The following is a 26,255-nucleotide window of genomic DNA, read 5'->3' as shown; positions in this document are numbered from 1 at the left end:
AAGTCCATATTGATCTCTGTGGATAACCCCTGTTATGAGTGCTACTGTCACGATGAAGAGTAATTATCAGTTTATTTAAATAACTTTAGGTTAGATTAATAGAATGTAATTTTACATAAGAAATGTCCGTTTGTAAGTTTTTAACATTTGGAAATGAATTCAAATGGATTATTTAAGAGGTGGGCTTATGTGGAACACCCATGGGCTTAAAGGGTACACTCGGTAACCATCAAGCCCAGCCTGGACGTTTCACATTTGATCAAATATTTGTACGTCTTATTAAAACATGTTGTAAGTAAAGTAATTCAACTTCACGAGAGAGATTAATCTTTCAGTTTATATCCACTTTTCTTACACAAAATTAGGGCAGTATCTGAACAACAAAGCATTTGAGTGGACTGTGGGAACAGACACAGAAACACAAACAAGTTGAGCCGATCACTTTATTTGATCTGCTTTTAGCAAAGACAATGCCCAGAAACATAAAGTATGAACATGTCTTCATGGTGGACAATAATCATATTCTTCGTTAATCATCATCTTCATCAATGCTATCATCATCATACGTAAATAATCATTGTTTGTAATCTTTTAAAGTGGAGTTGTCAATTTTCATTTTTCATTCAAATTCAATAACATTAAAATAACATTTTAAAAAGGACATGAACAACAGAAAATGAGTAAGACACAGTTAAGTGAGTCTGGACTGGAGTGTACAGTTTTCCGCATATACAGTATTCTGCATATATAGTATTCTGCATATACAGTATTCTGCATATATAGTATTCTGCATATACAGTATTCTGCATATACAGTTCTCTATTATGCATGTAGTATTCTGTATGTACAGTATTCTGAATGTGGTATTCTGCATATACAGTATTCTACATGTAGTATTCTGCATATACAGTATCCTACATGTAGTATTCTGCATATACAGTATTCTGAATGTGGTATTCTGCATATACAGTATTCTGCATATACCGTTTTCTCTATTATGTACAGTATGTATTATTCTGCATGTGCAGTATCTGCATGGCAAGGCCTGGGTCCTTATGGCTCTGACGTCACTTTGACACAAACAAAAACAGAGACACTTGGAGAGAAGAAGTACAGAAGCCATTTTCCTTAGTAGGCACCCTATTTGGACTCACACACACCCCACACACATGCTTGAATACTCACACACTCGCACACACCAACGACAACAACTAAAAACATTAAAATCATTTATCCAAAAGCACAATATGGCGGTGAAAAATTAATAGAGGGTGGGCCAGAAGAAATGCATGAGTTGGCGTAAGTTGAAACGGAGTGAGTGAAGAAAGGAGTGAAAGGAGGAGAGGAAGCAGGAGCAGGAAGGAAAGAAGGAAGAAAACAATTGGCTACAACCAATGTCCACAAGAAGAGAAGAGAACAGCACAGGGGGAGAGGCGAAAGTCAAGAGTTTGTTTGTTGGCTCTTACAGTTCACAAATAGTTCTCTTTGTAGTTATTTTTTCAGTCATCATTCTGAGGTTTCTCAGTCATTTCAACTATTATTTAAATAAAGAGCTCTGATTGGGCGATCCCTTCATCATTCCACCGGAGTGCTATCATTTGTTTATTCCTTATTTTCGTTTTTTCTTTCATTTCTTTGCTAATTGTAGTCTTTTATGTTACCCCCCTGACGGAGTTAGTCACTGGAGGGTCCTAGTCCCCGAGGGTCAGGTTGGTGGGGAGTAAGTCAGATACCCTGTAGATACTCCGCATGCCGCATTTCACAAACGCGCACTCATACACACTTCAACTGACCAAGACCCACACTCATTCAAAGTGCATTCCCCTTCATCCCCTCTCTCGGGCTAAAGGTCCATGTTTTCTCTCATAAGTTAGCAGTGTCTGTCTGGGCAGCAGTCTGTATCTCAGTCTCTCTCTACTGATTCAGCATTTTGTCTGCCTCGGGGTACGTGGGATACTTTACGGTCTCGATCTTCTCCTTCACCTTGTAGGACGGGTAGAGGCCGGTGCGGCCCGTCTTGCGGTTGATGCCCTTGGAGTTGCCGTCCCAGTGGTTCCCCGCCACCCCGATCAGGTCGCCGGGTTCTAGGGGGATGTCGTCAGAGCTCCGGGGCTGGTGGGCGTACACGGCTAGCTGGTTGTGGGCGTTCTGGCCCCCGAAGTAGTAGATGTCATCCAGGGAGTGGAAATGAGATGAGGCGTCAGGATGGAGGGTCTGCATGATCTCATAGGCCACACGGCACACCTGGAGCAGGAGCACAACACAATATACAGGACCGCATGAGAAATGGAACACAGAGGCTAATATACAGTGCATTCGGAAAGTATTCATACCCCTCTACTTTTCCACATTTTGTTACGTTACAGACTTATTCTAAAATGGATCCAATTATTTTTCCCCCTCATCGATCTACACATAATACCCCATAATGACAAAGAGAAAACATGTGTTTAGAAATACCTTAGTTACATAAGTATTCAGATCCTTTACTATGAGACTCAAGAGATTCCAGTTAATTGCCGATTTTTGAGGTTGGTAACTAATGAACTCATCCTCTGCAGCAGAGGTAATTCTGGATCTTCCTTTCCTGTGGCGGTCCTCATTAGAGCAAGTTTCATCATAGAGCTTGATGGTTTTTGTGACTGCACTTGAAGAAACTTTCATAGTTCTAGAAGTTTTCCGGATTGACTGACCTTCATGTTTTAAAGTAATGATGGACTGTTGTTTCTCTTTGCTTATTTGAGCTGTTCTTGCCATAATATGGACTTGATATTTTACCAAATAGGGCTATCTTCTGTATTCCACCCCGACCTTGTCACCACACAACTGATTGTCTCAAATGCATTAAAAAGGAAAGAAATTCCAAATGAACTTTTAACAAGGCACACATGTTAATTGAAATGCATTCCAGGTGATTACCTCATGAAGCTGGTTGAGAGAATGCCAAGAGTGTGCAAAGCTGTCATCAAGGCAAAGGGTGGCTACTTCGAAGAAACTCAAATATAAATATATTTTGATTTGTCTAACACTTTTTTGGTTACTACATGATTCCATATGTGTTATTTCATAGTTTTGATGTTCTTCACTATTATTCTACAATGTGGAATGGAATGAGTAGGGGTGAGTAGGGGTGTCCAAACGTTTGACTGGTACTGTATATATACACACACACACACTGAGTGTACAAAACATTAGGAACACCTGCTCTTTCCATGACAGACTGACCAGGTGAATCCAGGTAAAAGCTATGATTCCTTATTGATGTCTCCTATAAATCCACTTCAATCAGTGTAGATAAATGGGAGGAGACGGGTTATCAAACCCACCATCCTGGCATTGCAAGCGTCATGCTCTACCAACTGAGCTACATAGGACCTATGGTTCTATGGTGGTGATTATGGGTAGGACCTTGTGACCTGACCAGAAAAAGGCAGTAGTTATGGTACAGTATCACTCAATGGCGTATTACTTAGGTCTTACTATTGTATGGGCCTTCCCAAAGTAAAGTTTTGAGGAAGAGAATGAGGAGAAGAAAGGAGAGGAGGAGGAGGAGGAGGAAGAGGAGTAGGTAAGGTAGGAGGTGAAAGGTCACCTGTGAGGAGAAGGTGCAGACCAGGAAGTTGGTCTGGGACAGGAAGTGAATATCTAGGATGACTCCTCTCAGAGAGTTCTCAGTGTAGCGGTTATGCAGCCCCGCAGACCACGAGATGGAGTTATCACTGATGAATTCATATTCTGGGTACCTGAGACACACACAGAGACAGTCAGTCAGAGAGCTAAAGGACCATACAGATGTCAACGTGCATATGGCATTCATTCTTTGTATTGTCAGTACTTTGGAGCACATATCAAATACAGCTTCTCATCATCACAAACAGGTCCAGAATACCACAAGGCAGTCCTGCAGACACACACAGCCACACTGCCGGCGGCACGTAGACACACACACACACACACACACACACACACACACACACACACACACACACACACACACACACACACACACGCACATACGCACTTAGCCTTGGCCTCCTGTAGTAGCGAGGGGTCGTCAGTGGCCAAGTAGACTCTCTTCTTGTCCACTAGCATGCGCCTGGCTAGGTGTTGGAAATGGTCCTCTACATGTACCATGTACTCCTCTATAGGGTGGAAGGCTGCCTCTGTCCCCACCTTGTCTGTCCGTCTCACATGGACCCTACAGGACAGGATATATAGGGAAGATGGTGAGAGGAGTTAGCGGAGTGTGTGGTGTGTGTCTGTCTGTGCACGTGTCTATGTGTGTCTGTCTGCATGTCTCTACAGGTGTGTGTGTGTGTGTGAGTGATTTGTGTGTGTGTGAAGCAGAATGCTCCTCTCCTAGAGTGAAGGTCATGGTGCTTTCTAGTGATGGATGGCAGAGTGGGTTGTTTGGATAGCGGCTGGAGCACGCAGCACTCTCCCTCTGATTCTCTTTAGCTCTCCGCATCTTGCTCGCTCCCGCTCTCTCTCCCTCTCCAGCTCTTTCTCTCTCTCTCTCTCTCTCCTCTCTCTCTCTCTTCTCTCTCTCTCCCTTTGCACTCTCTCCCCCTTCGATTTCTCCTCTCTCAAATTAAAATAAAATTGTATTTGTCACATGCTTCGTAAACAACAGGTGTAGACTAAAAGTGAAATGCTTGCTTACAATGCAGAGAGAAAAATAAAATAATACTAAAACAAGGAATAAATACACATTGAGTAATGATAACTTGGCTCTATACATGTACGTGCAGGGGTACAAAGTAATTGAGGTAGATATGTACAGTGTCTTCGGGATGTATTCAGACCCCTTAACCTTTTCTACATTTTGTTACGTTACAGCCTTCTTCTACAAAGGATTAAATAAAACAATTTCCTCAGCAATCTACACACAATACCCCACAATGATAAACCAAAAAACAGGTTTTTAGAAATGTAAGCAAATGTATTCAAAACAAAAGAAAGGTATTTACATAAGTATTTCAGACCCTTTGCTATGAGACTCGAAATTGAGGAAATTGAGCTCAGGTGCATCCTGTTTCTCATCATCCTTGAGATGTTTCTACAACTTGGAGTCCACCTGTGGTAAATTCAATTGATTGGACATGATTTGGAAAGCACACACCGGTCTATATAAGGTCCCACAGTTGACTGTGCATATCAGAGCAAAAACTAAGCCTTTCGGTCGAAGGAATTGTCAGTAGAGCTCCGAGACAGGATTGTGTCGAGGCACGGATCTAGGGAAGGGTACCAAAAAATGTCTTCAGCATTGAAGGTCCCAGAGAACACAGTGGCCTCCATCATTCTTAAATGGAAGAAGTTTGCAACCACCAAGACTCTTCCGAGAGCTGTCCGCCCGGCCAAACCGAGCAATCGGGGGAGAAGGGTCTTGATTAGGGAGGTGAACAGAAACCCGATGGTCACTCTGACAGAGCTCTAGAGTTCCTCTGTGTAGATGGGAGAACCATCTCTGCAGCACTCCACTAATTAGACCTTTATTGTAGAGTGGTCAGATGGAAGCCATGCCTCAAATAAAGGCACATGACAGCCTGCTTGGAGTTTTCCAAAAGGCACCTACAGATTCTCAGACCATGAGAAACAAGATTCTCTGGTCTGATGAAACCAAGATTGTGTTGTGACATGGTAGGGGTGATATACAGAAGATATTTGAGATTTTTGGTTCCAAGCGCTATGTCATCGTGAGACGCAGAGTAGGTGGACGGATGATCTCTGCATGTGTGGTTCCCACCGTGAAACATGGAGGAGGAGGTGTGATGGTGCTTTGCTGGTGACACTGTCAGTGATTTATTTAGAATTCGAGGCACACTTTATCAGCATGGCTACCACAGCATTCTGCAGCAATACGCCATCCTATCTGGTTTACACTTAGTGGGACTATCGTTTGTTTTTCAACAGGACAATGACCCAAAGCACAACTCCAGGCTGTGTAAGGACTATTTGACTAAGAAGGAGAGCGGTAGAGTGCTGCATCAGATGACCTGGCCTCCACAATCACCTGACCTCAACCCAGTTGAGATGGCTTGGGATGAGTTGGACCGCAGAGTGAAGGAAAAGCAGCCAACAAGTGCTCAGCATATGTGGGAACTCCTTCAAGACCGTTGGAAAAGCATTCCAGGTGAAGCTGGTTGAGAAAATGCCAAGAGTGTGCAAAGCTGTCATCAAGGCAAAGGGTGGCTACTTTGAAGAATCTAAAATCTAAAATAAATGTTGATTTGTTTAACATCTTTTTGGTTACTACATGATTCCATATGTGCTATTTCATAGTTTTGATGTCTTCACTACTATTCTACAATGTAGAAAATAGTACAAAATAAAGAAACACCTTGAATGAGTAGGTGTTCTAAAACTTTTGACCGGAACTTTAAATTACACTTGTTGCCGACACCTACAGTGTGATACTTCCTGAGAAGGTTTTAGAGAAGAGAAGATCCCACTATGCACAACAAAGAGACAGACAACCCAGCACTTCACAGGACTCTGTCTGTCTCTCTCTCTCCCTCCCTCCCTCCCTCCCTCCCTCCCTCCCTCCCTCCCTCCCTCCCTCCCTCCCTCCCTCCCTCCCTCCCTCCCTCCCTCCCTCCCTCCCACACACAACATAAAAGGAAAATAACTGCCTTTACTTTTCAATTACATCTCTCAGTGGGGATAGCGATAAGGAATGTGTGTGCATGGGTGCTTGTATCCATTAGGACAGAGATAGATAGAAGGGCCAAAAATAAATAGTACGTGTGTGTCTCTGTAGGTGTGTGTGCACATGCATGTACAGTACATGTGTTCTTGCATGCGTAGTGTGTCCACCTACCCTATGATGGGGTGCTTAAAGCCCAGTTTGGCGGTGGTGTCCTGGATCTCCTTCTCCAGCCAGGCCTGGGGCCGGATCAGGTACTTGACAAACTGAGACACCCACCAGACGGAAGGGTCACCATGCAGCCGGTGGAGGCGCTGGGCCAGGTCCTCGGGAATGGCCAGGGGCAGGTAGGGGGGCGGGGGTGCAGGCTGTCCACGATGGGTAACTCTACCACCTGGACGTCTTTGTCGTTAGCCTCACCTGCGGGAGAGAGAGGGAGGAGCGAGGGCTAATAAAAAGAGTGGACGGAACGGCAGAAAGGGAGAAGGCAAGAGACCGAGAGAGAGCCGGAGAGGGAGAAGGCAAGAGACCGAGAGAGAGCCGGAGAGGGAGAAGGCAAGAGACCGAGAGAGAGCCGGAGAGGGAGAAGGCAAGAGACCGAGAGAGAGCCGGAGAGGGAGAAGGCAAGAGACCGAGAGAGAGCCGGAGAGGGAGAAGGCAAGAGACCGAGAGAGAGCCGGAGAGGGAGAGATAGGAGGTAACAATAGAGTGCTTTTGACATACAGACAGAGAGAGATATAAATGATCAGATCTCCAGCCTCCAGCAGAGGGGTTTGATGCATGTAGCAGTGAAGATGCACTAAGCATCATGGTGTACATGAGGAGCTGTCTGTACAGCAGAACCCAGGGAGAAGAGTCTCTCTCTCTCTCTCCCCCCCTCCTTGACCCTTCCTCTCGGATGTTTTGGAGTGCTGTTGATTCTCTGATAGAGAGTAGCAATTAGTGTCACGTGCCTCAAGGACAGTTTTAATGAACATTTATCAAAATAAGATATGAACGAATTACTTATCACATATGGGACATTCCCACGGAGGAAAGGAAAGGGAGAGAGTGAAGAAGGGGTAGAGAGATCCTTGAATACTCTCTCTCTTTATCCTTGAATTCTCTCTCTCTTTATTAAAAAATAAAATAAAAAGCACACAATGAAAATAAGAAATGTAGATTTGAATGAACTGGAATATTTCACCAAACAAAACCAGTAAAGACAGTCAAAGTTCTAATCACCATTTTGCAATATATCAAATAAATACAAATAATCATCAAGCTAAGAATACAGCTAGAGAGAAACAAACAGACTGCATGTGCACACCAGTGTCCAGAATTTAAATCTTGCGCTGCATTAAATATTAAAAGGCAATTTTTTCTCTCTCTCTTCTCACTGAAAGAAGTATTTAGGAAATTGCCTGGCCTGGCTTATATAACCCTGCTGTCAGATTTCAGTGGTGAGACTAGAGGGTTTCTCTCTGGCTGCACTAATAAATGATCTCTCTCTCTCAACCCTCTCTCCCTTTTCAGGCTAATTAGGAAAGACCTCAAATCTAAATTACATCTTGAAGAAATTACGGGGGGGGGTTTAGAGGGTGTGTTTGTGTTTGCTGTAATTCTTGCTGCGAGTGTTTGAGTGTGGGATAGGTTTATAATCCATCCACCACGGTAGTGATGTCTGCCTCTGTCCTTCTGTTCCCCTCTGCCTCAGACCTGACAAGGGCACATCAATGTCTCAGACAACCAATCATTTACCAATGTCGTAAACTACATAATGCTTTAACGATATTAATAAAAACCTAACTAGGTCGATGAAGGTCACCCACTTACTGTTCTGTTCTACACAGCCCAGTCACAAGGTGCAAGGCTAGAGTCCCTATGGTTGATTTCCAAATGGCACCCTGTTTCCTACAGTATATAATGCAATTCCATGTTCCCCTTTCTTTGCGCCTTCTCTCCCTCCAGTCAATCTCTCGTTTCCTCCTGTCTTTCATCTTCTCTCCAGATCATTTTATTCCCCCAGTCTCTCTTTGTCCTCTTTCTTCTCCTTTCTCACCGCTCCTTCCTCCCATTCTCTTCAATCTTCCCTTCGCTGTTCTCTCCTTCAGTCTCTCTCTCTTTCCTACCTTCAACACTTTGTTCTTCTAGCGTCTGTCTCCTCTCCTCGGTCCTCTCAACTGGAGGACCTACTTCAGCAGTAACACTGGGACAGGGAGACAAGCCCTCTGAACAAAGAGAAAAGGGTACAATTTTGCTGTTTTTGAGGTCAGTTCTTTCATGTTTGTTTGCCATTCTCTTGCTCAGGCACTACACTTGCATGCTTTGTGTAAAACAAAACAAAAATTCTACAGTTGGAAGTCTCTCTCCCTCCCTCCCTCCAAGGCTGTTTTTCATCGTATTTTGTTTTTCATCTCATTCCCAGACCTGTAGTAGCCCCTTCTGATGTGAGAAGAAGAAAGAGAGTAAAATAGTGTCGGGGCAGACTCAAAGCTCCACAATACTCATCATCATTCTCCATGTACCACGCATAGATGTATAACGTAATACTGTTTTTACGGTATCCTGCACACTGCGTGAGGTCTGTAGCTATGGACAGAACCCCAACAGAGGACAGAGGGCAGAACGTGTTCAGTCTGCGTCTGGCCTGTTGTCATGGACACGACCCATGACACGATCAGAGGTCAGAGATCACGTCATGCTCAACACACCTGACCAGTGTCCGGTGGTGACCCCGGTGCGCTCGGTGCACGTCTGACTGACCGGGAGGAAGACGGTCTCCCAGCCTCCCGTGGCGTAGCGCCAGTTCTGGGACTCCAGGATGAGGGTACGCTGGGTGCCGTAGGCGATCATGAAGCAGTAGACCACGTGGTGCAGCTGGCAGCCGTAGCCACAGCCCTTGTTGATGTTACACACCAGCTTCCTGGCCTTGGAGCAGTCCTGGGGGTTCTGGAGGGGAGAAGGGAGGAGAAGGGACAGGAGGTGGGGTTTTTACAACACAGTGAGGCCTGAGGTGCCTGGTTAGTAAATGTTATGGTGAAGACCAGAGAGTCAAGGCATTGTCACGCATTTGAGAGCCAAAAGTATATTTCAGTGTGCAGGTTCTTCTGCTTACTTTCTCTTTACCTTATGAAAATACAGACATGCTATCCTTTCTGTACTAGGAATAGAGACAGACGGACAGAAAGACAGACACGCCCTAGTGGGCCCAGAAGGCTTTGACTGGCGTTCTACTTCATACTTCAAAACACGGTGTCTGTATGCTCTGCTAGAGTGGAGTCAGGGAGGGTCTGAAGGCAACATCCATTACCGTGACCATTCCCTTTGTTAACTCCTATCCTGATCCCGATAGTCAGGTCGAGAACATGTTAACAAAGATCTATGACTGCAGCTCTGAGACTGTAGGAGCTTGTGTGTGTGTGTGTGTGAGAGAGACTCTTGGGGGTTAGTTACGGGTAGGTCAACCGTCAGTCAATGGCAGATGATGGGAGATGTATGGTGGGGACTGGCGAGCATGGAGAAAGAGATAGCGAGTGAGAGAGTGTTGTGTGTGTATATGCATGTGAATGTGTTCGGCTGTAATTCTATTAGTGTGTGTGTGTGTGTGTGTGTGTGTGTGTGTGTATAGAATGTATAAGCAGCAAAGGGTTAGTCTCCCTCCATTGACTGTGTGACTGGTGATGAAAAGCTGAGGCAGGGCCAGAGAAACAGGCAATACTAATGCTCCTCCATCACACAGCCACTATGTTATCAGACTAGCGCGCGCACACACACAATCAAGTTAATCACTAGCTAGCTAACGTTAATAGCACACAGGGACTCAATATGACTAATTAACACCCTCTACCCTGCTCTCACCATTCCTTATTATTACCTAGCCTACACACACACACACACACACGTTGGGCCAGTAACCGAAAGGTTGCTGGTTCGGAATACCCGAGCCGACAAGGTGAAAGATCTGTCAATGTACCCTTGAGCAAGGCACTTAACCCTATTTTGTTCTAGGGGGAGTCGTGCTACTATGGCTGACCCTGAAATGCAACACATTTCACCGCACCTATCAGGTGTACGTGTAACGTCTGCTTCCAGCTCACACTCTCAAACACATTGATCCCCTGAACGCAGCTCACTCTCTAGATCCCAATCACCTGAATTCTGATCACCTGTTCACACACCTGTATGTCGTTATTACACCCTATTTAGTTCAGTTCTTTGCACCCCATCATTGTGAGGTATTGTTTTTTGTGACACACTTCTATTCGGAGCGCTGGTGGTCCTGTAATTTAAGCCTCTGCGTATGATAGTTTTTGCCTGCCTCACTAACGACGCCTTTTGCCTATTCCTTGTCTGTACTTTAGCCTATTGGATTTCCTGATATCAACCTATTGCCTGATCTCCCGAATGACATTACTAGCCTTTTCCCTGCCTGTACTGTTGCCTTTTTGGTCCCCCTGTGTATGACCTTCTGCCTGCCCCTGGACCCAGCTACCTGCCTCCTCCTGTGGTCCTCTGCAATAAACACCTGCTGCGCCCTGCGCTTGAAACCAGTTCTCGGTCTCCCCTCGTGTTCAATACAGTGTCTGACATATGCACCCGCACACTTACACGCACGAATGCCCATTTTCTGTAATATATTAGTAAACGGACACAGTTTGGGTTCCTGTCACTCCCACAAACAGAACAAAGTTGCATAACCTAGTTAGCGCAGCTTCTTTACGAGACATACAGCAGGGAACTTTTGAAGGTTCTCTATGGTTTCCCTGTTGAATGACACTTTGTCGTGAGGCCTGACACCATTACACGCGTGTCAAGAGGAGGGAGAGAAGCATCGTGCTGCCTCTGTCCAACTCACAGCGGAGACGGAAGACAGTCACATCCTTAGCCGTCTTAATCCTGTTATACAGTACACTGGCAGAGGGGAGGTCTACCTGCCTCTCCATACAGACCTGCTCAGCCCACACACACAGTACAGACCAGCATTTACCGGGACAGAAATTTGCCCTAATAAAAGCTGAACGGATTTGGATTTGTTTAAATGATCAGCTGAAGTCAATGTAGACGATTAAGTGACGTGTGGAATATCCCTATGTGGGTTGTAACCAGTCCTTAGTGTTTGGTAAAAGCCCATCCTAATCTCTCGTGGGTGTCCATACGTGTAATAGGTGTTGAGCTGTGTGGTGGACATTACGGTACCTGGAGGTATGTGATCCTGTTCTGTACCAGGTCAGATAGGTCCTTGGCCTCCTTCTCTCTCCAGTCTCCTGCTCCGTCAGCCTGGCTCAGGTAGTGCAGGTCAGTCATGATGGACCTGGGGTCAACACACACAGGCGCGCACACATTATCGTCGTAGTGTTGCGGTCGTAGCGTTGCAAAGGCTCCCATGGTGAATTATGTAACATGTTATCCATGTGTGTTCTGGTGTAAACGTGTGTCTGTGTGTGATAGAAGAGAAGACACTTTCCATTTTTCGATCGACAGCAACTTAAGCTTAAGTCACTTTTCAAAAATTGGATGCTGATAGAAGAGGTTCCTTTTCTTGGCATTTTACAACTTTTCAGTGTGTGTGCAAGTACATTTATGTTACCTCTGCTGGTGTCCCAGCTCCTGCAGCAAAGTGTGTGTGTGTGTGTGTGTGTTACCTCTGCTGGTGCCCAAGCTCCTGCAGCAAAGTGTGTGTGTGTGTTACCTCTGCTGGTGTCCCAGCTCCTGCAGCAAAGTGTGTGTGTGTGTGTGTGTTACCTCTGCTGGTGCCCCAGCTCCTGCAGCAAAGTGTGTGTGTGTGTGTGTGTGTGTGTGTGTTACCTCTGCTGGTGCCCCAGCTCCAGCAGCAAAGTGTGTGTGTGTGTGTGTGTTACCTCTGCTGGTGTCCCAGCTCCTGCAACAGTGTGTCGATGTGTTTCTGCAGGTCCCCCTGCTCCATGTGACCCAGCTTCTTGACCTCACTGCGGACAAAGTACCAGATCTCCTTCACCCCGTTCTCTATCTTCCTCCGCAGCTCTTCCTGGTTCCTACCTGGCCCTGGAAATAAGAAGAACACAGGAAGGGGAAAAGGTAGGACAATGGAAGGTTGTTTCACACATATTTATCATTCAATCATATGCATTTTGGGAGAAGACGTATATACGATAACATACACACATAGTCAGCTGAGATTTTCTCTAGCACCATATAGGGGTTGACCTTAGACACAGATCCGGGATCAGCTGAGAACACAGGACATCACATCACACACAGTCAGCTGATCCCTTGAGTAAGGCACTTAACCCCTGACCTGCAGACTACAGCAAAACATTTTCTTTCCATTTCAATGGACAATACAAATTGCCCTTAGAAACAGATCCAAGGATAACTTACTCTCACCCTAAAGCAGAGATGGGCAACTTTGATGTGGGTGGGGGCCACCAATAAACGGAACTCATCATCAGGGGCCGCAGTGGCTCCTGTGTCTGCGTACCCACATCCATACCACCCCCCCACCCCCTCTAAAAACATTCTAGTGGCCCCCCCTTGTGACAACCAAGAGAAAAGATTAAAGTTTAAAAGTTCATTTCCTGCAATTCTACACATTTTTCCATGGGGTGGAGGCAAATTCTGTTTTTAATTTGATTACCTGACAATGTTCACGACAAGTTTAGATAGCTGCCCGCTAGACTAACTCAACATTCTAAAAATGTTTTGCTGACATGGGCTAATTGAGTGACTGCTGATCCAAAACAACAGGTATAAATTGCACCTTGTGTATTCTACTATTCTAACTCTCAACATGAAGTTGAGACCCCGACTAAGTCCCCCCCCCCCAAAAACAGAAATCATCATGGGGGGGGCTGCAGTGGCTTGTGGGTCTGTACACCCACCTCCAGTTTTACAGAAAGGAACTTTTAAAGTGAATGGTCCACGGGCCTACAAAGGGCCAGTCGCCCATCCAGCCTTAAAAGGTCAAGTGCAAACTGTCCTTAGATCAGTGTCTAGGCCTAGTGCCACAGACATAATAAGTGTCACAGAGGTCATTAAGTGCATGCCTTTCCTACACGGACAGGGCCAGAGTACAGAGACAGAGTAGCCCTGCTAATGTATCGACAGGCATAGTAGCCTAAACTGGACTATTAAAGCAGGGGTGTCCAATCCGGCCCGCTGGTGGTTTGATCATGTTTTCATAATGTTTCAAATGACACAAAGGTTTGTAGCAGGCCAATGAAAGTAGCTGACCCAGAAAAGAGCTGCATGTGTGGCTCGTGTTACTGTGAAGGACAAGGACGGAAGATTTCTGGCTGAAATACGAGGAAAGAGGAGTGGACAGGGAATCCTGCCTGGGAATACTCCTCCTCACTGCCTCCTGTCCTAATTTCCAAGGTGTGTATGTATGTGTGTGTGTGCGCGTGTGTGCATCTCAAGTTCATGTGTATGTGTTCATGCGCAATGTGAGTGTCATACCGTCTCCAGGCAGGCTGCGGTAGGAGTTGATCTGTTCCTTAGCTCTGATCAATTGTTCCTCCAGGATCCGCAGTCTGCCTGCACTCACCACCGGGCCCCCGTCAGACTGGCCCTCTGGTAACCTACAATACAGGGGGAGAGGAGAGGTTAGAGGTCAGTCTGGCTTCATTCACAACTTGGCCCTGGTAACCTAGAGACAGGGGAGAGGAATTGAGGTGGTCTGGAATAGGGTTGAATGGCAGGAACCCGGTTACCAATGGCAGGAAATACTGGGTTACTTGGGAGAAAAGTGATTTATTCTCAGGATGGAACATTTGTAAAACAGTGAGAAAATATTCAACCCTACTCTGGAATACAGCCTGGTGCAGGGAGAAGTGTAAACATACAGGACAGGGTGTCAGTGGTTAGCCTGGTTCTCCGTTAACCAATAATACAGTGGAGAGGTCAGTGAGAACGCCTGGGGCAGGGATGATTTTTGTTTTTACTGTAAGTGTCCAGCTGGCACTGTGTATGCATTATAGGTGTGTGTGTCTGTGTGTTTGTGTATACATTATAGGTGTGTGTGTGTGTTTGTGTATACATTATAGGTGTGTGTGTTTGTGCATACATTATAGGTGTGTGTGTCTGTGTGTTTGTGTATACAGTATAGATGTGTGTGTCCCTGTCCTTCCAGGTCAAGGTGATTGTTGGCAGGCTGATTTCCCAGGGGCCTTTGCGTTTGGATGCGCTTCCTCCCACCTCCCAGTGCCAATTTAATGCAGTGATCAGTAGTGAGGTATGCCAGCCGACCATGGGAGGGTGTGTGTGTGCGTGCATGTGTTTATAATGATCAATGGCGAGGTGTGTGTGTATAATGATCAGTGGTGAGGTGTGTGTGTATAATGATCAGTGGTAAGGTGTGAGAGCAACCGGTGACCGCAGGGCAAATCATTCACTGGCAGTAGCAATTCATCAACCCACGTGCTACAGACACACACAGAAAGAGAGAGAGAGAGGGAGAGGCGAAGGGAGAGAGGGAGAGGCGAAGGGAGAGAGGGAGAGGCGAAGGGAGAGAGAGAAAGAAAGAGGCGAAGGGAGAGAGAGAGAGAGAGAGAGAGAGAGAAGCGGGAGAGAGAGAGAGAAGCGGGAGAGAGAAAGGCACCTTCAACCCACCCTCCCCTATTGGAGAACAAGAGAACCTCCTCCCAGCTGTCCACTGCACTGAGGCTAGGTAACACGGTCACCACCGATAAATCCATGATTATCGAAAACTTCAACAAACATTTCTCAACGGCTGGCCATACCTTCCGCCTGGCTACTCCAACCTCGGCCAACAGCTCCGCTCCCCCCGCAGCTACTCGCCCAAACCTCTCCAGGTTCTCCTTTACCCAAATCCAAATAGCAGATGTTCTGAAAGAGCTGCAAAACCTGGACCCGTACAAATCAGCTGGGCTTGACAATCTGAACCCTCTATTTCTGAAACTATCCGCCGCTATTGTCGCAACCCCTATCACCAGCCTGTTCAACCTCTCTTTCATATCGTCTGAGATCCCCAAGGATTGGAAAGCTGCCTCAGTCATCCCCCTCTTCAAAGGGGGAGACACCCTGGGCCCAAACTGTTACAGACCTATATCCATCCTGCCCTGCCTATCTAAGGTCTTCGAAAGCTAAGTCAACAAACAGGTCACTGACCATCTCGAATCCCACCGTACCTTCTCCGCTGTGCAATCTGGTTTCCGAGCCGGTCACAGGTGCACCTCAGCCACGCTCAAGGTACTAAATGATATCATAACCGCCATCGATAAAAGACAGTACTGTGCAGCCGTCTTCATCGACCTTGCCAAGGCTTTCGACTCTGTCAATCACCATATTCTTATCGGCAGACTCAGTAGCCTCGGTTTTTCGGATATCTGCCTTGCCTGGTTCACCAACTACTTTCCTTACAGAGTTCAGTGTGTCAAATCAGAGGGCATGCTGTCTGGTCCTCTGGCAGTCTCTATGGGGGTGCCACAGGGTTCAATTCTCGGGTCGACTCTTTTCTCTGTATATATCAATGATGTTGCTCTTGCTGCGGGCGATTCCCTGATCCACTTCTACGCAGACGACACCATTCTGTATACTTCCGGCCCGTCCTTGGACACTGTGCTATCTAACCTCCAAACGAGCTTCAATGCCATACAACAATCCTTCCATGGCCTCCAACTGCTCTTAAACGCTAGTAAAACCAAATGCATGCTTTTCAACCGTTCACTGCCTGCTCCCGCACGCCCGACTAGTATCACCACCCTGGATGGTTCCGACCTTGAATATGTGGACATCTATAAGTACCTAGGTGTCTGGCTAGACTGTAAACTCTCCTTCCAGACTCATATCAAACATCTCCAATCAAAAATCAAATCTAGAGTCGGCTTTCTATTCCGCAACAAAGCCTCCTTCACTCACGCCGCCAAACTTACCCTAGTAAATTGACTATCCTACCGATCCTCGACTTCGGCGATGTTATCTACAAAATAGCTTCCAACACTCTACTCAGCAAACTGGATGCAGTTTATCACAGTGCTATCCATTTTGTCACTAAAGCACCTTATACCACCCACCACTGTGACCTGTATGCTCTAGTCGGCTGGCCCTCGCTACATATTCGCCAGACCCTCTGGCTCCAGGTCATCTACAAGTCCATGCTAGGTAAAGCTCAGCCTTATCTCAGTTCACTGGTCACGATGGCAACACCCACCCGTAGCACGCGCTCCAGCAGGTGTATCTCACTGATCATCCCTAAAGCCAACACCTCATTTGGCCGCCTTTCGTTCCAGTTCTCTGCTGCCTGTGACTGGAACGAATTGCAAAAATCGCTGAAGTTGGAGACTTATCTCCCTCACCAACTTCAAACATCTGCTATCTGAGCAGCTAACCGATCGCTGCAGCTGTACATAGTCTATCGGTAAATAGCCCACCCATTTTTACCTACCTCATCCCCATACTATTTTTATTTATTTACTTTTCTGCTCTTTTGCACACCTATATCTCTACCTGTACATGACCATCTGATAATTTATCACTCCAGTGTTAAGCTGTAAAATTGTAATTATTCGCCTACCTCCTCATGCCTTTTGCACACAATGTATATAGACTCGTTTTTTTTCTACTGTGTTATTGACTTGTTAATTGTTTACTCCATGTGTAACTCTGTGTTGTCTGTTCACACTGCTATGCTTTATCTTGGCCAGGTCGCAGTTGAAAATGAGAACTTGTTCTCAACTAGCCTACCTGGTTAAATAAAGGTGAAAAAAAATATATATATTTTTTGGACTAAAATCCATTACCAACAAACACCCACATCCTTGAAAGCCATCTCTGAGCTGGGCTGGGCCTCCCCTTCCACCCCCCCTCTATCCACCCTCACATTTTTGTAAATATTTGAGTATATCTTTTCATGTGACAACACTGAAGAAATTACACTTTGCTACAATGTAAAGTAGTGAGTGTACAGCTTGTATAACAGTGTAAATTTTCTGTCCCCTCAAACTAACTCAACACACCGCCATTAATGTCTAAACCGCAGGCAACAAAAGTGAGTATACCCCTAAGTGAAAATGTCCATATTGGGCCCAACATGTCAATATTTTGTGTGGCCACCATCATTTTCCAGCACTGCCTTAACCCTCTTGGGCATGGAGTTCAGCAGAGCTTCACAGGTTGCCACTGGAGTCCTCTTCCATGGTGGCCACTATGGTCTTGGTCACCGTGCTGCAGTTTCAGGGTCTTGGCAATCTTCTTATATAGTCCAGGCCATCTTTATGTAGAGCAACAATTATTTTTTTCAGATCCTCAGAGAGTTCTTTGCCATGAGGTTCCATGTTGAACTTCCAGTGACCAGTCAGTATGAGGGAGTGTGAGAGGATGACACCAAATTTAACACACCTGCTCCCCATTCACACCTGAGACCTTGTAACACTAACAAGTCACATGACACCGTGGAGGGAAAATGGCTAATTGGCCCAATATGGACATTTTCACTTAGGGGTGTACTCACTTTTGTTGCCTGCGGTTTAGACATTAACGGCTGTGTGTTGAGTTATTTTGAGGGGACAGCAAATTTACACTGTTATACAAGCTGTACACTCACTACTTTACATTGTAGCAAAGTGTCATTTCTTCAGTGTTGTCACATGTCACAAGATATACTTAAATATTTACAAAAATGTGAGGGGTGTACTCACTTTTGTGATATACTGTAGCTACCTCACATAGTGTATGGCCTGACAAAATATGAACCGAGTAGGATGTGAGAGTAACCGTGGTGACTGGTATTCCATGAACGCAGCAGGCAGCAGAAGCAGTAGTCTTATCTAGGGAGCCTGGCTGAGAATAAATATGTTTCAGTCTCTAGCATGAAATGATGCGTGGAGTTCTGTAATGGTAAACAGCGGGTTTCCCTGTGTGTGTGTGTGTGTGTGTGTGTGTGTGTGTGTGTGTGTGTGTGTCTGGTTGGTCACATCATAGTGCATGGTTGTCATCAGGAATGCACAGCCACAGTACAGAGATTGAAACAGGGGAAAGAAACCGCAATGTCAAAATGTTATGTCATTCTTGGCTGGTCAAGGATGAAATGAGCTGAGAGTCAGAGAGGAGAGAAGGAGAGGAAGAGTCAGAGAGGAGGAGAGGAGGGGTCGAGGAGAAGAGTCAGAGAGAGAGAAGGCAAGGAGGAGAGGAGAGCAGGAGAGTCAGAGAGGATAGGAGGAGTGTCGAGAAGAGAGAGAGAGAGCAGAACCTGAGACGGAGCTGCATTTCCTGACAAAATGTAAAAAATATAAAACAATTAGAGTGTAATTTTTCCAAATTTGAAACCCTTATTCAAGGTTTCAAAGACCTCTCTGATGAGGATAGGCTACCCGTCCTGTTGGGGGAGGACGCAGAGAGCTGTGGGTTGGCAGCGCACTACATTGCTGCCTGCTATAAGTTGAGGGACAGTGTCTGACAGACCAATCAACCTGCACACGTACCCTACTCTATGCTTATTGTTGAATGTATGGTTATTTTGACCCTTGGTTATTGTTGTTACTGTTGTCCCGTTGAGAATTTTTATTCTAATTTTTATCTATTTTTTTATTGTAAATATCCAAAATAAGCTTTGTCAATATGTACATTGTTACTTCATGCCGAGAGAGAGAGAGAGAGAGAGAGAGAGAGAGAGAGAGAGAGAGGCTGGGGTTTAGATAATGTATATCAAAAGGGAAAATAACGGTCTACTGTCATACCCAAAGCTGTGACTATCAACAATACTACTAACATCTCATTAAAGTATAAAACAAAGCAGTACAGTGATTTATATTCAGCAAAGTTCACACAAGCCCGCTTTTTTTGACACTCTCAAAAACCACACAAATTAGAATCCACACACACAATGGATTCTCAGCTTCAGCTTGGGTATCCCTTTACTATAGTGTCAGAGTGAAACTGGAGATCCCTCTGAGCCCGCTGTGTCCTCCTCCCTGCATGTATCTAATAGACCACTAAAGTAATACTCAGGACCCAGAAGGCTATCTATTGTCAAAGCAGCTGTAGCGCCTTCGGACAGGCTGAGAAGGCTGGGTGGATCAGATGGACACCGACACACCCTCCTCCCTGTCCTCAGGATCAATATACAGGGAACAGGGACAGGGGTAACATGACACAACACACACTCAGCAAATGAGGCCAGCAGGAACTCTCACGCAGGCCAGGCACACAGTCAAAGCATACACCCTACACCATATATCTAAGCACACAAACACACCCATGCACACACATTATCGATGCACACACACACACACACACACACACACACACACACACACACACACACACACACACACACACACACACACACACACACACACACACACACACACACACACACGCCATGTTATGCATGCACACACAGTTCCGGAAGATGTGTGTTATATGACAGAGTGAGACAACAGCCCTCGCTGCCATATCTACACCCCATCAGTTTCACAGCTCTCACTTGAGTGAATCAATGTCTAGGATCTACAAGTACAAAAAGCTTATATTTGTACATTTCATGTTGTGCTGTAGTGAAGGTCTATACAGCTGAATGCTGAAATTTTTCCACTGGGGTGGATAGTAAGCTGGAAGAGAGACTGAGATGGGAAGGACGGAGGAATACATGGCCTCAATCCCAGTACCCCCCCCCTCCATCACAGCCTCTCTTCCAGTTACTATTAGAGGATCAAAAAAAGCCGATACCGATTAATCGCCCGATTTATTATTTATTTATTTGTAATAATGACAATTACAACAATACTGAATGAACACTTATTTGAACTTAATATAAAACATCAACAAAAATCAATTAGCCTCAAATAAATAATGAAACATGTTCAATTTGGTTTAAATAATGCAAAAACTAAATGTTGGAGAAGAAAGTAAAAGTGCAATATGTGCCATGTAAGAAAGCTAACGTTTATGTTCCTTGCTCAGATCATGAGAACATATGAAAGCTGGTGGTTCCTTTTAACAGGAGTCTTCAATATTCCAAGGTAAGACGTTTTAGGTTGTAGTTATTATAGGAATTATAGGACTATTTCTCTCCTCTACCATTTGTATTTCATATACCTTTGACTATTGGATGTTTTGGCACTTTGGTATTGCCAGTGTAACAGTATAGCTTCCGTACCTCTCCTCTCTCCTACCTGGGCTCGAACCAGGAACACAACGACAACAGCCACCCTCGAAGCAGCGTTACCCATGCAGAGCAAGGGGAACAACTACTCCCAAGTCTCAGAGCGAGTGACGTTTGAAAAGCTATTAGTGCGCACCCCGCTAACTAGCTAGCCATTTCACATCGGTTACACCAGTCATTAGGCTGATAGGCTTGAAGTCATAAACAGCGCTGTGCTTGCGAAGAGCTGCTGGCAAAACGCACTAAGTGCTGTTTGAATGAATGCTTACGAGCCTGCTGCTGCCTACCATCGCTCAGTCAGACTGCTCTATCAAATCATAGACTTAATTATAACATAACACACATAAATACGAGCCTTTGGTCATTCATATGGTCGAATCCGGAAACTATCATTTCATCATTTCATCTAGAGTTCGGTATTTCATCTAACGGGTGGCATCCCTAAGTCTAAATATTCTTGTTACATTGCACAACCTTCAATGTTATGTCATAATTATGTCAAATTCAGGCAAATTAATTCGCCAGGCTTCCCAAACTGTTGCATATACCCCGACTCTGCGTGCAATGAACGCAAGAGAAGTGACACAATTTCACCTGGTTAATATTGCCTGCTAACTTGGATTTCTTTTAGCTAAATATGCAAGTTTAAAAATATATACTTCTGCGTATTGATTTTAAGAAAGCCATTGGTGTTTATGGTTAGGTACAGTCGTCCAACGATTGTGCTTTTTTCGCAAATGAGCTTTTGTTAAATCATCCCCCAGCGTTGCATTGATTAGGACACGCTAGATAAACTAGTAACCATGCGTAGTTATAACTAGTGATTATGATTGATTGATTGTTTTTTATAAGATAAGTTTAATGCTAGCTAGCAACTTACCTTGGCTTCTACTGCATTCGCGTAACAGGCAGGCTCCTCGTGGAGTGCAATGAGAGGCAGGTGGTTAGAGCGTTGGACTAGTTAACTGTAAGGTTGCAAGATTTGATCCCCCGAGCTGACAAGGTGAATTCTGTCGTTCTGCCCCTGAACAAGGCAGTTAACCCACAGTTCCTAGGCCGTCATTGAAAATAAGAATGTGTTCTTAACTGACTTGCCTAGTTAAATAAAGGTATAAATATATATATTATATTAATATATATATATATATTAATAAAAACAAAATCGGCAAAATCTGCGCCCAAAAATACCAATTTCCGATTGTTATGAAAACTTGACATCGGCCCTAATTAAATCGGCCATTCCGATTAATCGGTCGACCTGTAGTTACTTTCCACCCCAGTAGAATAATGTATAGACCTTCACTAAAGCACAACATGAAATGTGTTCCTCCCCCTCCGTTTTGCATGACCCCCATCGAGGCGTAGTGGTATCCCAAATGAACTTTGAGTGAGGCATAGTGCCTTGTCATCCCTCTAGCTGGCCATCCAGACTAAGCAAATCAAGATGCAGATTTTCTATCGAGTGTTTCCCAAAACTCTCATGATGCTCTGCGAACCCAACCATGGAGAGTTGCTTCAATTAATAAATGCTGAAAAAAATACTAGGATGGAGGAAAAAGGGAGAAGACAGGTTAAAGAAGGATTTTTAAGTCTTAAGAGATTTGAGACATGGATTGTGTGCCATTCAGCGGGTGAATGGGCAAGACAAAATATTGAAGTGCCTTTGAACGGGATAGGGTAGTAGGTTTGAGGCACACTGTTTTGAGTGTGTCAAGAACGACAATGCTGCTGGGTTTTTCATGCTCAACAGTTTCCCGTGTGTATCAAGAATGGTCCACCACCCAAAGGACATCCAGCCAACTAGGGCCAGCATCCACATGGAGTGCTTCCAACACTTTGTGGAGTCCACGCACCTGACGAATTGAGGCTGTTCTGAGGGCAAAAGGGGGTGCAACTCAATATTAGGACGGTGTTCCTAATGTTTGTACACTAAGGGTATATTAGTTCATGTAGAGACAAACGATTTTGTATATTTTTGGGTCATAAAATACATTCACGAACATCGCAATTTAACAAGCTATCTGACTAGCTAAAGTTAATTTGCCAGCTAGCTATACATTTATTTTTCTATATGGGTGTTTGACATTTATATGAACTGTAATTTAATTGTTAAATGTTTTAATGACCAGAAAACCAGGCTGTCATCATGTGAAAACCAGTGGATATAAAGAGCCTAGCTAAAGCATTTAACATTACTGCAAATTGAATAAACAATTTTACACTGAACTAAAATATAAACACAACATGTAAAGTGTTGGTCCCATGTTTCATGAGCTGAAATAAAATATCCTAAAAATGTTCCATACGCACAAAATGTATTTCAAATTTTGTGTACACATTTGGTTACATCCCTGTTAGTGAGCATTGCTCATTTGCAAAAATAATCCATCCACCTGTCTCAAGTTTTGAGGGAGCGTGCAATTGGCATGCTGACTGCATTTAATGTCCACCAGAGCTGTTGCCTGGAAATTGAATCTGTCTATCTCTTCCATAAGCCACCTCCAGAGTCATTTTAGATAATTTGGCAGTACGGCCAACCGGCCTCACAACCGGAGAACTGGAGAAGTGTGCTCTTCAAGGATAAATCCCTGTTTCAACTGTACCGGGTAGATGCGTGTATGGTGTCGCGTGGGTGAGAGGTTTGCTGATGTCACAGTTGTGAACATAGCGCCCCATGGTGGGGCAGGCATAAGCTAGAGACAACAAACACATTTGCATTTTATCAATGGCAATTTTAATGCACATAGATACCATGACGAGATCCTGAAGCCCAGTGTCGTGCCATTCATCTGCCGCCATCAACTCATGTTTCAGCATGATAATGCACGGCCCCATGTTGCAAGGATCTGTACACAATTCCTGGAAGCTGAAAATATCCCAGTTCTTCCATGGCCTACATACTCACCAGACATGTCACCCCTTGAGCATGTTTGGGATGCTCAGGATCAACGTGTACGACAGCGTGTTCCAGTTCCCGCCAATATCCAGCAACTTCGCACAGCCATTGAAAAGGAGTGGGAAAACATCCCACAGGCCACAATCAACAGCCTGATCAACTCTACGCGAAGGAGATGTGTCGCACTGCAAGAGGCAAATGGTGGTCACACCCAATACTGACTGGTTTTCTGATCCATACCCCTACTTTTTTTTAAGCTATCCGTGACCAACAGATGCATAAAGTGGGGCAAAAAAGTATTTAGTCAGCCACCAATTGTGCAAGTTCTCCCACTTAAAAAGATGAGAGAGGCCTGTAATTTTCATCGTAGGTACACTTCAACTATGATAGACAAAACGAGGGAAAAAAAATCCAGAAAATCACATTGTAGGATTTTTAATGAATTGATTTGCAAATGATGGTGGAAAATAAGTATTTGGTCAATAACAAAAGTGACAGAGGTCAAACGTTTTCTCTAAGTCTTCACAAGGTTTTCACACACTGTTGCTGGTATTTTGGCCCAGTCCTCCATGCAGTTCTCCTCTAGAGCAGTGATGTTTTGGGGCTGTTGCTGGGCAACACGGACTTTCAACTTCCTCCAAAGATTTTCTATGGGGTTGAGATCTGGAGACTGGCTAGGCCACTTCAGGACCTTGAAATGCTTCTTATGAAGCCACTCCTTCATTGCCCGGGCGGTTTGTTTGGGATCATTGTCATGCTGAAAGACCCAGCCACGTTTCATCTTCAATGCCCTTGCTGATGGAAGGAGGTTTTCACTCAAAATCTCACGATACATGGCCCCATTCATTCTTTCCTTTACACGGATCAGTCGTCCTGGTCCTTTTGCAGAAAAACAGCCCCAAAGCATGATGTTTCCACCCCCATGCTTCACAGTAGGTTTGGTGTTCTTTGGATGCAACTCAGCATTCTTTGTCCTCCAAACACAACGAGTTGAGTTTTTACCAAAAAGTTATATTTTGGTTCCATCTGACCATATGACATTCTCCCAATCTTCTTCTGGATCATCTAAATGCTCTCTAGCAAACTTCAGACGGGCCTGGACATGTACTGGCTTAAGCAGGGGGACACGTCTGGCACTGCAGGATTTGAGTCCCTGGCGGCGTAGTGTGTTACTGATGGTAGGCTTTGTTTCTTTGGTCCCAGCTCTCTGCAGGTCATTCACTAGGTCCCCCGTGTGGTTCTGGGATTTTTGCTCACTGTTCTTGTGATCATTTTGACCCCACGCGGTGAGATCTTGCGTGGAGCCCAGATCGAGGGAGATTATCAGTGGTCTTGTATGTCTTCCATTTCCTAATAATTGCTCCCACAGTTGATTTCTTCAAACCAAGCTGCTTACCTATTGCAGATTCAGTCTTCCCAGCCTGGTGCAGATCTACAATTTTGTTTCTGGTGTCCTTTGACAGCTCTTTGGTCTCGGCCATAGTGGAGTTTGGAGTGTGACTGTTTGAGGTTGTGGACAGGTGTCTTTTATACTGGTAACAAGTTCAAACAGGTGCCACTAATACAGGTAACAAGTGGAGGACAGAGGAGCCTCTTAAAGAAGAAGTTACAGGTCTGTGAGAGCCAGAAATCTTGCTTGTTTGTAGGTGACCAAATACTTATTTCCCACCATAATTTGCAAATAAATTCATTAAAAATCCTACAATGTGATTTTCTGGATTTTTTCCCCCCTCATCTTGTCTGTCATGGTTGAAGTGTATCTATGATGAAAATGTACAGGCCTCTCATCTTTTTAAGTAGGAGAACGTGCACAATTGTTGGCTGACTAAATACTTTTTTGCCCCACTGTATACGCAACATAGATAGCTAACCTTTTTCTTGCTTATTGTATAGTGTAGGATAAAAAATACCAGTATCCCTATGGATATGTATGGACCCTAAAACGGTTGGTATAAAGTTCAGAACCGTGGTTTAAATGTTTTATGGCTTCCACTGGTTAAGGGGAGGGGGGAGTTGCACAGAGAACGAGGACACGTACCTCTCTAACGCAGAGAAGAAGAGAAGGATAAAACAACAGCGGTGTAAAAATAAGAATCGTCCTGATGCTGGGAGAAAAGTCTCTCTTGCTGCAACCCAGCGATGGGAATAAGACAGAACAGAGCCCTGAGGGTGCAGAGTATCTGGGTGCAAAACACACACACACACCAAAGAAAAAACAAAATAACAAAAAGTAATTCCACACGTAGCTGCAGTGGCCTAGTTCCTTTCTTTGTTATCAGCCCACTATGGTGTAAGCCACAATGTACACACTGTACACACTGGGCTAGTAGATAGGGACTGGGAGCCACTGTCTGCATCCCAAATGGCACCCTATTGCCTACATACCACACTATAGTTGACCAGCACCTGCAGTCACAGTGGCTGTGGATGAATGGAAACTGTAAAGGATATAGGCAGAGATGCGGCTCTGTGCTTCTGCGTTAACGGCTAGTGTATACGCTCCATTATAGGGCCATTCAGACACACAATGGATGTGTGGGATATGTAGGTCGAGTGGGACAAAGGCATGTAGCCTCTAGAGTGTCAGCTCGTGGGAGAGGAAGTGAAAGAAAGGAGAGTTGAGCTGTGTGTGA

At 44.9% G+C, this 26,255-nt stretch overlaps 1 protein-coding gene across 1 annotated transcript in view; it reads right to left on the bottom strand.

Annotated features, from left to right (window-relative positions):
- Positions 1-429: 429 nt before the first annotated feature.
- The window catches only part of LOC135507938 (alpha-(1,6)-fucosyltransferase-like), a 113,872-nt gene continuing 88,046 nt past the window's right edge, over positions 430-26,255 (bottom strand). Inside the window, 9 exon segments of the mRNA XM_064927744.1 lie at positions 430-2,244; positions 3,593-3,743; positions 4,022-4,198; positions 6,821-7,004; positions 7,007-7,066; positions 9,340-9,577; positions 11,825-11,939; positions 12,487-12,649; positions 14,063-14,184. Of these exon segments, the coding sequence (XP_064783816.1) occupies positions 1,915-2,244; positions 3,593-3,743; positions 4,022-4,198; positions 6,821-7,004; positions 7,007-7,066; positions 9,340-9,577; positions 11,825-11,939; positions 12,487-12,649; positions 14,063-14,184 (1,540 nt within the window). The 3' untranslated portion in view covers positions 430-1,914.

Source organism: Oncorhynchus masou, chromosome 21 (assembly GCF_036934945.1).
Source record: "Oncorhynchus masou masou isolate Uvic2021 chromosome 21, UVic_Omas_1.1, whole genome shotgun sequence".
NCBI classification, from domain to species: domain Eukaryota; kingdom Metazoa; phylum Chordata; class Actinopteri; order Salmoniformes; family Salmonidae; genus Oncorhynchus; species Oncorhynchus masou.
The sequence above is the reverse complement of the archived record's forward strand: the minus strand, read 5'-3'. Positions and strand labels throughout refer to the sequence as shown.